General features: G+C 32.6%; 1 protein-coding gene across 2 annotated transcripts in view; it reads right to left on the bottom strand.

Moving 5' to 3' along the window:
• Positions 1-335: 335 nt before the first annotated feature.
• The window catches only part of STARD6 (StAR related lipid transfer domain containing 6), a 32967-nt gene continuing 20819 nt past the window's right edge, over positions 336-12483 (bottom strand). For both annotated transcript variants that reach the window (XM_051969616.1, XM_051969615.1), the window contains exons 4-7: positions 7814-7940; positions 6504-6621; positions 2751-2844; positions 336-724 (exon numbers count right to left, since the gene is read on the bottom strand). In XM_051969616.1, coding sequence (XP_051825576.1) covers positions 526-724; positions 2751-2844; positions 6504-6621; positions 7814-7940 — 538 coding nt within the window. In that variant the 3' untranslated portion in view covers positions 336-525. The remainder of the gene's footprint in view (positions 725-2750; positions 2845-6503; positions 6622-7813; positions 7941-12483) is intronic.

Raw genomic sequence — 12483 nt, 5'->3', positions numbered from 1 at the left:
GTGCAGAAAAACACCTTTGAAGTGTGCAACATGCAAGCTAATATATTATAATTGTTTAAATAGAAATGCTATGCATTGTGTGATAGCCTTATAGTTTTGTGATTTGTCACATCCAGTTTTAAATGTTAGACATTTTATTTGATATATAAGTTGAATTTTTCATTATTTATGCTCTTATTACATAACATTTATCAAATTTGAACAGCCAGTAAAGTGAATGAAAAAAGTATTCTTTTAGCTATAATTTATGCTGAGTGCTCACTGCTGCATTTGTTTGCTTGGTTCTAATCTTATTCAGTAATATTTCTCAGAAAAAAGCAAGGTACAAGTGATGCTTTTGATAGTTAACATTATTTATGAGATAAAAGCTATATTTAATGTTGTTCCTTATATAACAGTTCTTAGTAAGAGCCCCTGCAGATGTACATGAGAATACTAACATAGCATAATGGCATGTATATATTCCACATTGACTGTTAGAAGAGGATTGAAGAAAGGACATGATTCAGGAGCCATAGAACCAACTCATTTCTTATGTAGTGATGATGAATGGCCTTTTGGGGATGCATGTGCTGAATGAGCCTTTTGTGCCTTTATTCCATCTTTTGCGTCGTGGATCAAATTCAGTAAGTTGGTGGGCATTGTTGCCTCAACCACAGCACGGGATAAATTTCCTCTCAGTTCTGGTTGTACATACATCACCAGTTTGGAGTAGCCAGGGTTCCTGCAAACAAGGGAAGAAAAGCAATAAAAAAAAATTCTTGGATTTACCTAATCTGTTTATTTTGAACATGCTTAAATATATAATCAAAGTTGTTATTGCTATAATTTTTATTTTGTAATTCTATACTACTTGTAAAAATGAAACATTTCTTGTTTAAGAGCACAATTACTTATTATTTGGAATGTGTATAACTTAGAAAATGACCCATCTGTGGTACTAGGTCTATAGCCCCTATTTCTTATGTGGTTTAGAGAACTATTTTTTAAAGCATTCCTGTTTCCTGCCTATAGGATTTCTTGCTATATAGATAAAATGAATCCACTGGAAGGCCCTAATTCATAATATTAAAAAATAGCAAATTATTTTCTATCCTGTCTATTTAGGCCAGGGAGGCTTTCCTTCTCTCTATCATAGAAATAAGGACTTACTTAGAGGAAAGGGATGTTTAGGGATGCATAAAATTGATAGTGTAAAACTTTTCAGTAAGGGTCTCCCCTCATAGATAAGCTGATCATGCAAAAATGGTAGTTTATATAATCAAGAAGACAGATCTATTTGGGAGAAAGCTAATAGCTGCTGCAAATAGCCATAATGAGCCCCAACTTGGGATTTGCCAACAAAGGGACATACAAGCATATCAAGGTCATATGGAAAACCGGTGCTGCAACCAGTATAGGTCTTGGGCATAGAAAAAGCTAACAAAAGACTGATTAATGTTGGCCTCATGTCACTCAGTCATCAATTGTTGACAATGCCTTAATTCTTATTCTTTTCTGGTAGTTAGAGATCCAGGATACCTGACAATTATCTATTTAAACCTATGGTCATTTCAATTGGTGTAAATAATCAGCAGAGCTAAATAAGAGTAGAAAATGCAAAAGAAATGAGGTTTTCTAATTCAATTTTTATTTTGCCTTAAAAAAAAAGTTGTTCTTGCAAGGTATTATCATAAATCCTTCATTGCAAGCAAATCTATTCCTTTTTCAAGTTTTGCTGTATTTTAAGACATTTTTGTTTGCAAAAAAAAGAAAAAAAACAAACTTAAAAATTTTGGGACTATAAAGTTGATGGTTAAATCAAAAAATTTATATTAAAAAGTAATTGAGCAATTTTTATGTACTTATATTCTTAATAGAAATTAACTTCCTAGCACTCAGTAAATGAATTATATCAACTTTAAGAAAGTTTTCTGTGAAGCATATTATATTGCCAGTTTTTCTAGTACAGAACTTTCAAATATTTTTTTCTGTAACTAATTTAAGAAGAGTAATATTAGTAATATTTCTAAATACTGTGTTTTTAAATTTTTAATTGAGGTTTTTCTGTTAAATGTTTTTTTTTTAAATTGCATTTCTGAAATAGTATATCCAGGCAGGTTTGTATAAGCTTGAACAAAATTCTTAAAACAGGTAAACATTTTGCCTTTTTCTGGGTACCCAGTTTCTTCATGTTATCCTCCTGCTTCCTAGGCCACTATCATATCCTACTCAGGCCTACTTTACCTGAGGATTGCTTTGATCCAGGGTCTGGCCCTCTCCCATTTCTCCTATCAAGCTCATCCATTACATGCTTGCTTCTGCAGGGAGTTGCCCCCAGTTAGCTGTTAGATGGAAGTGATTTGATAAATTCATTAATGGTGAGGTGTTAATTCTTAAGACTTAATGCATTAGTTATCCGTGTCTATTTGCTTTTTTAAAAAAATATATATTGGGATCAATGACACAAAGGAATGAATCTTGTATTGAAATGCAAATCATCACTTATAGGCTAGTAGGGTAATAGTTTTGTGAATAGAAAACTTTGTAATTTGCTCATCTGCTTATGCTTAAAAATGACTTTAAACCTAAGAATGCTTTTTCCCCCAATAAATAACATCTCTATAATAGAAGTTAATGGGCATGACAGGATTTAGCAGAATTTCACAGCAAATCTTACTAGAATACAGTTTGTCTTTTTAGCAAACATTATTTGTATTTTATGTTATATAAAGTGAACATTTTTTTAAATGTGCATGTCAGTTACTTACTCTGGCAGTGGTGAACATACGTAGCCACAAGGATTGTTATAACCACGGATATAACTGGAAGTTGGAGGACATTGTGGATATTCCACACTAACAGCTAAGTAGTTTAAAAAAGAAATGCATTTTAATGAAAACTTTTCCACAAACAAGCCAAATATAATATATAATAAAATATACAGCAATATATTCTCTAAAGAAAATACATATGAAACAGCATTTAGTTTTACTTAATCTTTGTCAGCTTTTATCTTTAGGAATATACAAAGTTATATACTCTAGTGTCTCAAACTGCCTTTAATTAAGTGTCATTAAGAATCTGAGTTGTTTTATATGGATCTTTAATGGTAATAAATGGTTTTTCATTTTTGTATCCCTAGGAACAAAGATCAGATGTTTGACCTAATATCACAGTTTTTTAGGTGATTCTTAGACAAATTAGTAAAGTTATAGAAGGAAGAATCATTAAGTTTGGTTAGTGCTTCACTCTGCCTATTCTAAAGATTTCATATCCTGAACTCCATAGGGCAGAAAAGATCTTATTTATGCTTTATAAATCTTCTGGTGTCTTACATTGTAAATGTTTGCTAAAGAAATGATTACAGGTCTTGATTCTGTTACTCTGGGCCTACTATTGAAGTAAGGTTGAGTGTCCTGCATCTTGGTTGTATTGTATCAACTCAGAATTTCAATCAAAATGTATTTCCTCATTTCAAAAAAATCAGCAGAAAATAGAACAAAGGCCATTAGGAGATATAAACAAGCAAGATAACTTTGAAGATAGTATTCTATAATATACATAAAATATCTAATAAAAATTATTTTAAAAGATACCTGTAGCATAGATCTGCAGTCCTCTGTATAAGTAAGTGTTTTTTTGTTTTTTTTTTCCCCCATTCTACTCTATGTATGGAAATGTTCACCTAATTTAGTGTTGGTCAAGTTCAAAATTAAAAGAAAAAATCAGTAGGTGAATATTATATAAGATTGAGGATATTCTTTTTCATTAATACCAAAAGAGCTTTAAAATATTTCTCTGTTTAAAGTTATACTAGTTTTATGATCCGGGGCAAGTCTTTTAATTTCTGGGGCTCAGTGTCCTTATTTGTAAATGGGATGGCCTAGGTTCCTCTAAGGTCTCTTCTACCTCTCAATCTGATTCTGCTCTCTGAATTTATTCTTTTCTTGGTTTATCTTAAAAGCAGAGGTTTTATGTGATATATTCCATAAAGGAGAGGTTACTTTTGATTATTCAATAAAAATAGCAGAGAAGGAAAAAAAAAAAAAGGTATCTTAAGCTCCAGGCAAACTGACTACTCCTAGATGTTAAAGTAATTGTAATGGGAATGAATGAATGGGAAAGCATTTATTATACCCTTAGTATGTGCTAACCATTTTGCAGAGCACTAAATGAAAAAAAAAAAAAAAAAAAAAAAAAAAGACAGCTCCTGTGTTAAGCATTAGGCTCCTTTCCACTTCATGTCACAATTGTGATAGAAGATACACTGGTATCTTCCTAGATAAAAGCTGAAAAATAAAAGATATCTCTTCCAATAGACATTGAAAAGCTTAAAAATGGTTAGATGATTTAGTTCAAGTTGTTTTGTATGTAAAATTGAAAATACCAGTAATTCCCACCTTACAGGTAGGTACAGGGTAGTTGTAAAAATCAGATAAGATAAAAACATAAAATGCTATACAAATATAAGGTATATAAATTTTTTAGACTTTATGTTAACTTTGATATTCTTTTAGCTTGAAGGTTGAATTTCGATAAAAATTATTACTAAAACTTAAATATGAGAGAATAAAACCTGTTTATATATTTTAAGGTTAACAGGCAGCTAACTCAAGAACAAACCCACTACAGTAGGAGTGTTTAAAAGAAAGCCAGCATAGAAAAATGAGAAATCTTAAAACACTGAAAGGCAACTATTTTCAATACAGATGAGTGCTTCCCAAAGGACTGTTGGCAGGCGTATTTGAAATATTAATTTCCCCTAATTTAAAATAGGATACAAATAGCAAAAATGTGATTTATAATAAAAATTCCAGATTGCATTTAGTGTAGCAATCATCAAGTGAAGTATTTTATGCTCAAGTGCAACACACAGGCAGTATAGTGTTTTGGGACATGTGGCAGGGTCTTGTATGTCCAATTAAATTGGTCAGTTACATGCAATGCTCCTCTTCCTTAACCTGCTTAAGGCCTCTCTATTCCCTTTCTCTTCTTACACAGGATAGCAACTAAGCTCTGTTGCTATCATTTGGACCCCTTTATACTAGAAAGACAAATGTGTCCACAATGTAATGGGTTAAATTGATCAGATGACCTGGGGTTCATCTCTGCCACTTTAAGAGGATGGACAAAGTACTCCACTGATTAGCTTCAGTTCCCTTATCTGTAAAGTGGAGATAATACACCATCCAATTCACAAAAGTGGTATGAGGAAAGTATTTTGAAAACCTTAAAAGTACTACATAAATATGATAGTATTAGTATTGAATGGCACTGAGACACTAGATTTGGGGGGGAGAAAGGGGAAGTTAACTTGAAGATCAGAGACTTGGTTCTTTACAATACAGTAATTCATGGCAATTGCAATAGACTTGGAAAGTACTATCCACATCAAGAGAGAACTATGGTAAATATAGATTGAAGCCTAGTATTTTCATTTTTTTTTCTTTCTCATGGTTTTTTTTTTTTTCCCTTTTGGTCTGATTTTCTTGTATAACTTGACAAATATTTTCTCCCCATATGTTTAGAAGAAATTTTACATTTAACTTAAATCATATTGCTTTCTGTCTTGGGGGCAGAAGAAAAATTTGGAATGTAGCATCTTACAGAAGTAAATGTTGAAGGCTGCCTTTGTGTGTATTTGGAAAAAATACTATTGAGCACAAAAAAAAAAATGATCAAGTACAACACATGCATATACTAAATACTTACTAAATACAGTGAAACTAGGAATTTATAAAATAACCATTCTATGGAGGTGATAAAAGCTATAGTGTTGAAAGACATGAATATAAAACATAAAAATTTATTGACCCTAGTGCCTGTAATTCAGTTGGTGAAAGGGAGGGGAAGGATGGGTGGAAAAGTTATAGGAGCTGGGCAAATCTCATTCAGAATCAGGGTCAGAAGTAAAGAGAAAGCCAAAGGAAGATCATGAAAGGTCTTTAGCTGAAGGACCTAATTTGAATCTATGGATAAGTAAAAGGAATTCCAAGAGCTGTTAGCTCTGCAATGTTTCTAAAGATAGTTGCAGTAAACTTTCCAAAAAATGGTAACCCAAGAGGGAGATAAACTTGAGGGAGGCTATCTCTTCTGCAATACTGATTTTGGAAAATAGTTAAGTGTGCACAGTTTGACAGGAATGTCAAATGCACAGAAAAGTTATGTGAAAACTGGAAAGATAGAATAGAGCTGGATAGTGAAGGTCCTTAAATGTTTGGCCAATGTGTTTGTATTTCACCCTAGAGATAAGTGGAGAACTGTTGAAGTTCTGTGAGCAACGGAGTGATACGGTGAGAGCCATACATTGGAAAGATTTTAACAATTGTATAAAGGATACATTGGAGAGGAGAGTAGCTGGATGAAAGGAGACCAATGAAATTATTTCAATAGTCTATTATTAGGAAATAAAAGCCAAAAACAAATGTTTGAGGACATAATTATTTTTGGTAAGGCAAATAAAAAGAAAAATCAATAAATAACAGTCTGTACCAAATTATGACCAAAATGTTTCAACTTACAACTGACAATCACTTTATCTCCTTCATAGCACTTGATGTGTACTAAGTCAACAAAATCTCTGGGGGCAATTGAGCCCATGGCAAAACTATTAGTGATGGTGTGTAATATAAACGTATCCTGTAAGAAAAATAGATAAAAATTGCAGTTGTTATTGTAAAAATTATTTTTTTGCATTTTCAAAATATTTTATTCTCCAAAGTTTTTCTTTGAAAGAAAAATATAACTTGTGAATTGAATAGAAAATTACCAAATGATATAGCACACTTGTCAAAGAGATCTTATTTCTATAATCATAAAAATACAGAATCACATTCTCTTCCTGCACAAAGGAAGGACCCTTGGGGTCAGAGAAATGTGAGATATAGAGGGTCAAGGAAGTGAAAAAACTGTTTTAGAAGCAGTTTGCAAATAGTGTGAACAATTTTCTGGACTTTCAAAAATTCTATTTGATACCACCCATATTTAACAATGTTATTTGTGTTTCTTATGGCTATATCACTGGATTAAAAGACCACAGCCATTTGCCGACAGGAATTGCCATGAAGATTCTCCTTGTTTTCCTCTTAATAATACAGGCACCAGAAATTACTTTTATAACTACCTTAATGAGCAGTTAAATAGTAACTTCCTTCACAATTCAATGCCCCTTTAACTGTCTCTATGATCATAAACTCATTGCCTGACTTTATCATCCTATTTTTCTTTTGCTACCATTTCTTACTCCTTGATGTTTTGTCCTTATCTGTGCTGCTTTCTACTCTTAAACATTTCCTTCTCTCCTATTTCTCCCTTTCTATTCCTTCTCAGATAACACTCCTTTTTTCACTACTCATAACAAATGAGTAGTCATTGCTATCTGGCAATACCATTTTTTATGTGCGGTGATGATTCTATTGACTCACCAGTAGAAGGAAACATGCTGTGTATAATTTTGGAAAAAATTATAGTGGATTTTTACTGATGCTCACTCTACATTTTTCTTGTGATGAAAAGCATACATGGTTGGGCAAGGTTGAGGGTTAAGACAGCTAGAGAATGAAACCAATCTAAATGACCTTAGAAATAGAATCACTGATCTTGGTCTTATTAGCAATATACTGTTTAATGTTGGGGATCAAGAAGTGTTACAAAAAATGTGTTACAAAAATGACTTTTTTATATGAAAAAGTTATATCAGTTTGAATTCTTTAAATAGTATATGTGACATAATGAAGTCAAATTCAAAATAAAATCAAATCTCATGGAGTTAATCAGGCAATCCAAAAAACATTTAAAGTATGCAGTAAAAGATGTACATTAAATAAATTACCGAATCAATCTTATGTAATATTCTGTATGTATGTAATGATCTATCCCATTTGCTTCTGTATTCAGGAAGATACATAAACTGAATGAGTTTAGCTGGAGTCTCTGGTATTATTCCTTCTGCCCGGTATCTATAATTGGTAAAGAAAAGAATACTTAAAAGTTAACAAAGCTATGGTTGAAAACTATGGAATCAACTCTACTAAATTTAAAAACAACAATGAAAACAATGAAAAAGGTATAGTTGTGACAAACACATTTAGCAAACATACACAAAAGCCAATTTATTTTGGTTTTCTTTATAAAAATGTTAATTATTTTAAAGTACATTCTCTATGTAATTATTATACTAACCAATGATTATCTACAGCTACCTTTTTAAAAGACATATTTTCAATTTGGATGGTTTATCTGCATCAAAGGAGAAAGCTCCCAAATCAGTGAGATCACAGTGAGATCTATTTGAATAGATCATTTGAATTGAAATCCATTTTCAATTTATTTAAAATATATCAAAATGATTCAAGCCCACTTTTAATCATTTTATTTTTCTGAAGATATAAATGAATCAGTGGAAAACATATGCATGTAGAGCATAGCTTATGGCCCTAATAATTAAAAGTATGCTTTTAATAATTTTTAATAACTTTTAATAATTAAAAGTGTGTTTTAAGTGGAAAAATCATTTGCATTAGCTGTGTGTGACCCCTGGCAAGACACAATCTTGGTTGCCTTGTGGAGAAAAAATAAACTAAAAGTATTTGTAATGAATTAGAAACCACATTATCCAATATGGAGGTTCCAGTTATTCATCTATAACAGGAATGTTGTAAGGAAAATGTGATCATGCTTATCACAAGCTAGAGATCCTTAGAAGAAAGTCTGAGAAAATACCAAATTATATTAACCCATTTATTGAAGATTTAAGTGCATGTGAGGAGAATGTAGAAAAACTTTCATTTGAGTTCCTTAATCTTAAATAAAAGTGGTACCATGGTATGGTAGAAACACTGGACTTGGCAGTCCAAATTCTGGTTCTTATTAGCTATATGACCTTGTGCATGCAAATCATTTAATCTCTCATGCTCAGTTTATTCAGCTCAAAAATAGGGATAGTGATGCTTTGATTCACTACCCCGAAGTCTTGTTACAATGACCAATTAGGTACATTCATTTAGATTCATCGTCAAATAAGTAAATATTCCCAAACTGATGATTTCTTTTAAATTTTCATCTCTGTCTAAGCAATTAAGTCAATAGCTCATCCTAGTGAATTTTCAACTTTATTCTTAGCTTTTTGTGGTCTTAGGTAATTCAGTCTAAAAGTTGGATGGTGGATGAATTGTCTGCTATTCTTGTTACATTGTTCACTTCAAACTGCCTCTGGTATTAGGTCATATGGTATTGTGAAAAGAGTACTGAACTGGAGTTTGAAGATAGATTCAATTTTCTGTTCTGCCATTTACTACTTAAGTGATCTTGGTCAGCTAACTTCTTTGGGTCTTTTTTGTTTTATCTGAAAAATGAGAATTTTTTTCTGTTTCATAGGTTTTCTGTGAAGAAAATACTTTATAAAACATTATATAAATATGAACCATTATCACATTTGAGGCAGCTAGATGGCATAATGAATAGAGGGATAGACATGGAGTCAGGAAGACTGAAGTTCAAATCTAGCCTCAGACACTTATTAGCTATATGACTCTGGGCAAATCACTTGTAATCCTGCTTGGTTCAGTTCTCAATTGTAAAATGCAGATAATATCACCTATCTCCTAGGATCGTTATAAGGATCAAAGTATTTGTAAAGTGCTTAGCACAGTGCCTGGTTTATAAGTATATATTTCTCTTCCATATTCCCCCATTCTCTTGGCTATGGATGCAAAAATGCATTTGCCATATGAATATGTGGAAGATTCCACACTTTGTTCTTTTCATTGTAGCCAGTTGATGGCAAATTTATGATTTTTGTATTTTATTATGGATTAGCATTTAATTTGAAGCTTATTTTGAGCAGCACTACAGAATGGAACATTTCTGTCATGATTTTCATGGCAACATTATAAAGTTTTGTTCAAAACCATTATAAATGTCTTTGCTTCTTCTGGTCCATTTTCTGTGCAGGCTCTTAATGTTGATCTGAGTTAGGTAAATTGCTGTACTTTCTCAAACAGCGAGTAATGTACCATGTTTTGTGACCAAGGTACACTTATAACAAAATGTATTTTATTAAGGTTCACCTCTAGGCCAATCAGCCTCCATAAACCATAGAAATTGTTGAGGCTTTTGTGAAGCATCAGGATGATATATGCCACAAAACCATCATACTTAATAGGCAAATGGAAGTGTTTTCATTAATCTTGATTCTGAATTTTCAAGTCAAGATTATGGAACAGCATTTTCAAGCTGGCAGCAAATCATTTCAGAGATTGCATCTCATTGCCAAATTTCTTTGTGAATGTTGACTTCCATGTGTCTGCAAACAGTTTGGATTCTGTGTAGAATTCAATATGAATCTCAAGGATTTCAACATAAATTGTGTTTGAGTATATGTATTGAGTTCAATATTGCTATTGTTTCTACCAGGTCCTAGACAAAATAGCATGGAAGGATCACTGGATTTGGAGTCTAAGTACCAACTGAAATTCTCTCTGTGTTGTCATGGTCTTGTACAAATTACCTAACATCTCTAGACCTCAGTATCTTGAGCTGTAAGATGATAGTTCAATTAAATGATTTCAGTGTTCCCTCCTGCCCTAAATATAAGATCCTATGCTTTTATTGGATAGCCTATATTCAAAAGTGAAAAAAATTCCACCCATATTCCACACATGAAGAGGCTGATCACCTAACAATGTAACTGAGAGTGTCTCCTACAATATACCTTTACTCATTTGAAGGTCCTCAGGATGAGATTTTCATTTCAGAAGCATTTACAAATTATGTCTATTTAAATTTTACACTATTTTATGCTAACCAGCATGCAGAATTCTTTAGCTAACACATGGTGTTATATATCTGGAATGAGAGAAGTGTAAAGACAGTTGTAAAGTTATTTGCAGGCAATGTTCATTTATTGGCAATATGTGGAATGCTTACTATTTTGGCCCTTTACCATGAGTAATAGTCTCTTTCAACTAAAGATGTCTTTTTATCTTTTTTAGACACTGTGTCTTTTTTGAGAGGAAGTTTAATGGATTTTTCACAATATTTATATAGACTTAGCTGATTTCCTAGAACAGCCTTTTCTAATCACTCATAATTTTTATCTGCCTCAAAGTATTTCATTTCCAACATGGGCCAGTCTCCCTCCTTAGTCAATTAGGAGCCAGACTTAATGCAGTCAACAGATCAGTTTAGCCTTCTGCAGCTTAAATCTGCCAAGCATCCCCAGTATCAGGAATTTAAGGGGTAAACCACTACACTTACCTGTATCTAATTTCTGGTGCTTTTTAGTGTGCAGTTTATTTACATTATTTGTAGTCACTTTATATTATCTACCTTGTTTTGTTCATTTAGTCCTTTAGCAGTTTTAAAAAGTCTTCTGATGTTTTGTTTGAAATAATTCATGTTTGCTGCTTCTTGTGGTATAATAGAATCTTATTGTTCATATACCACAATTTGTTCAGCAATTTCATAATCTGTGGGTTTCATTTTCAGTTTTTTCTACTATAAAAAGTGTTTCTCTAAACATCCTGATATGTATAGTACTTTTTTTTTATCAGTTATTAACCTCACTAAGGTATATCTCCAAAGTAAGATTGATGGGTCAAAATATATGTACAATGTACTAGTTTTTCTCAAATAATTCTAGGTTGTTTTCTAGCTCCAGAACTGATTGTTTTTATCCTTTATCCTCATTATCAATTTGAGGGTTGTGGGGATTATACCTAAAAGTTTTTTTAATTTGTATTTTACTCAAGATTAGGTCATTTGATACATTTTTCAGATGGTTGATTGCATTTCTTCTTTTGAAGGTTGTAATAGCTCTTAATCTCATGTTTGTTTAAATCCTATTTCTTAAATATCAAACTGTTATCAGAAATGCTTGGTGTAAAGATTTTTCTCAGAATAAGTTTTCTTCTAGCTGAATTGATAATATTTGTGAAAATGCTTTTTAATGGGAAGGGAGTGATTTGAGGAGGTAAGGAAGTGGAGGAAGAAGAATTCTGGGAAGATGTTGGAGTAGGTTGGTAAATTTAAACTCTCCAGATTTCCTTCACAAACAGAATTTGCCCCTAAGGGCAAGCATAGACTGGTGAAAAATCTAGAGGACTTGAAGCAGCACAAGGGTCCTACAATCTCAGAAGACCTGAAGAAAGACCCCAGTGTGAAGTGCAGACACTTTCAGGCTAGCTCTGTAGCTAGTGAGAAAGAACCAGAGCACTGATGAGTGCAGAAGCAGTGGGACAGGGATGCTGCTGGCTATGGGTACCTGCTGGAGGGTGGAGCTCTTGGTTTGGGGACCTAGGTCAAAGGGGAGAGCTGTAGTGAAGATAGAGGCACTCATTCTCTTCATCCCAAGATTAGAGGTGCTTACACTAATACTTCTCACTTAAAAAAAAATAATCAGGCAAAGAAAAAAGAACCTAACCATAGAAACTTACTATGGGAACAGGAAAGACAGGAGTTCATCTTCAGAGGACACTGATGTAAAAAACAAAGCTGCTTCTA

This window comes from Antechinus flavipes, chromosome 1 (genome assembly GCF_016432865.1).
Source record: "Antechinus flavipes isolate AdamAnt ecotype Samford, QLD, Australia chromosome 1, AdamAnt_v2, whole genome shotgun sequence".
In the NCBI taxonomy this organism is placed as follows: domain Eukaryota; kingdom Metazoa; phylum Chordata; class Mammalia; order Dasyuromorphia; family Dasyuridae; genus Antechinus; species Antechinus flavipes.
Note: the sequence above shows the minus strand (reverse complement) of the source record. Positions and strands in the feature narration are given on the sequence as shown.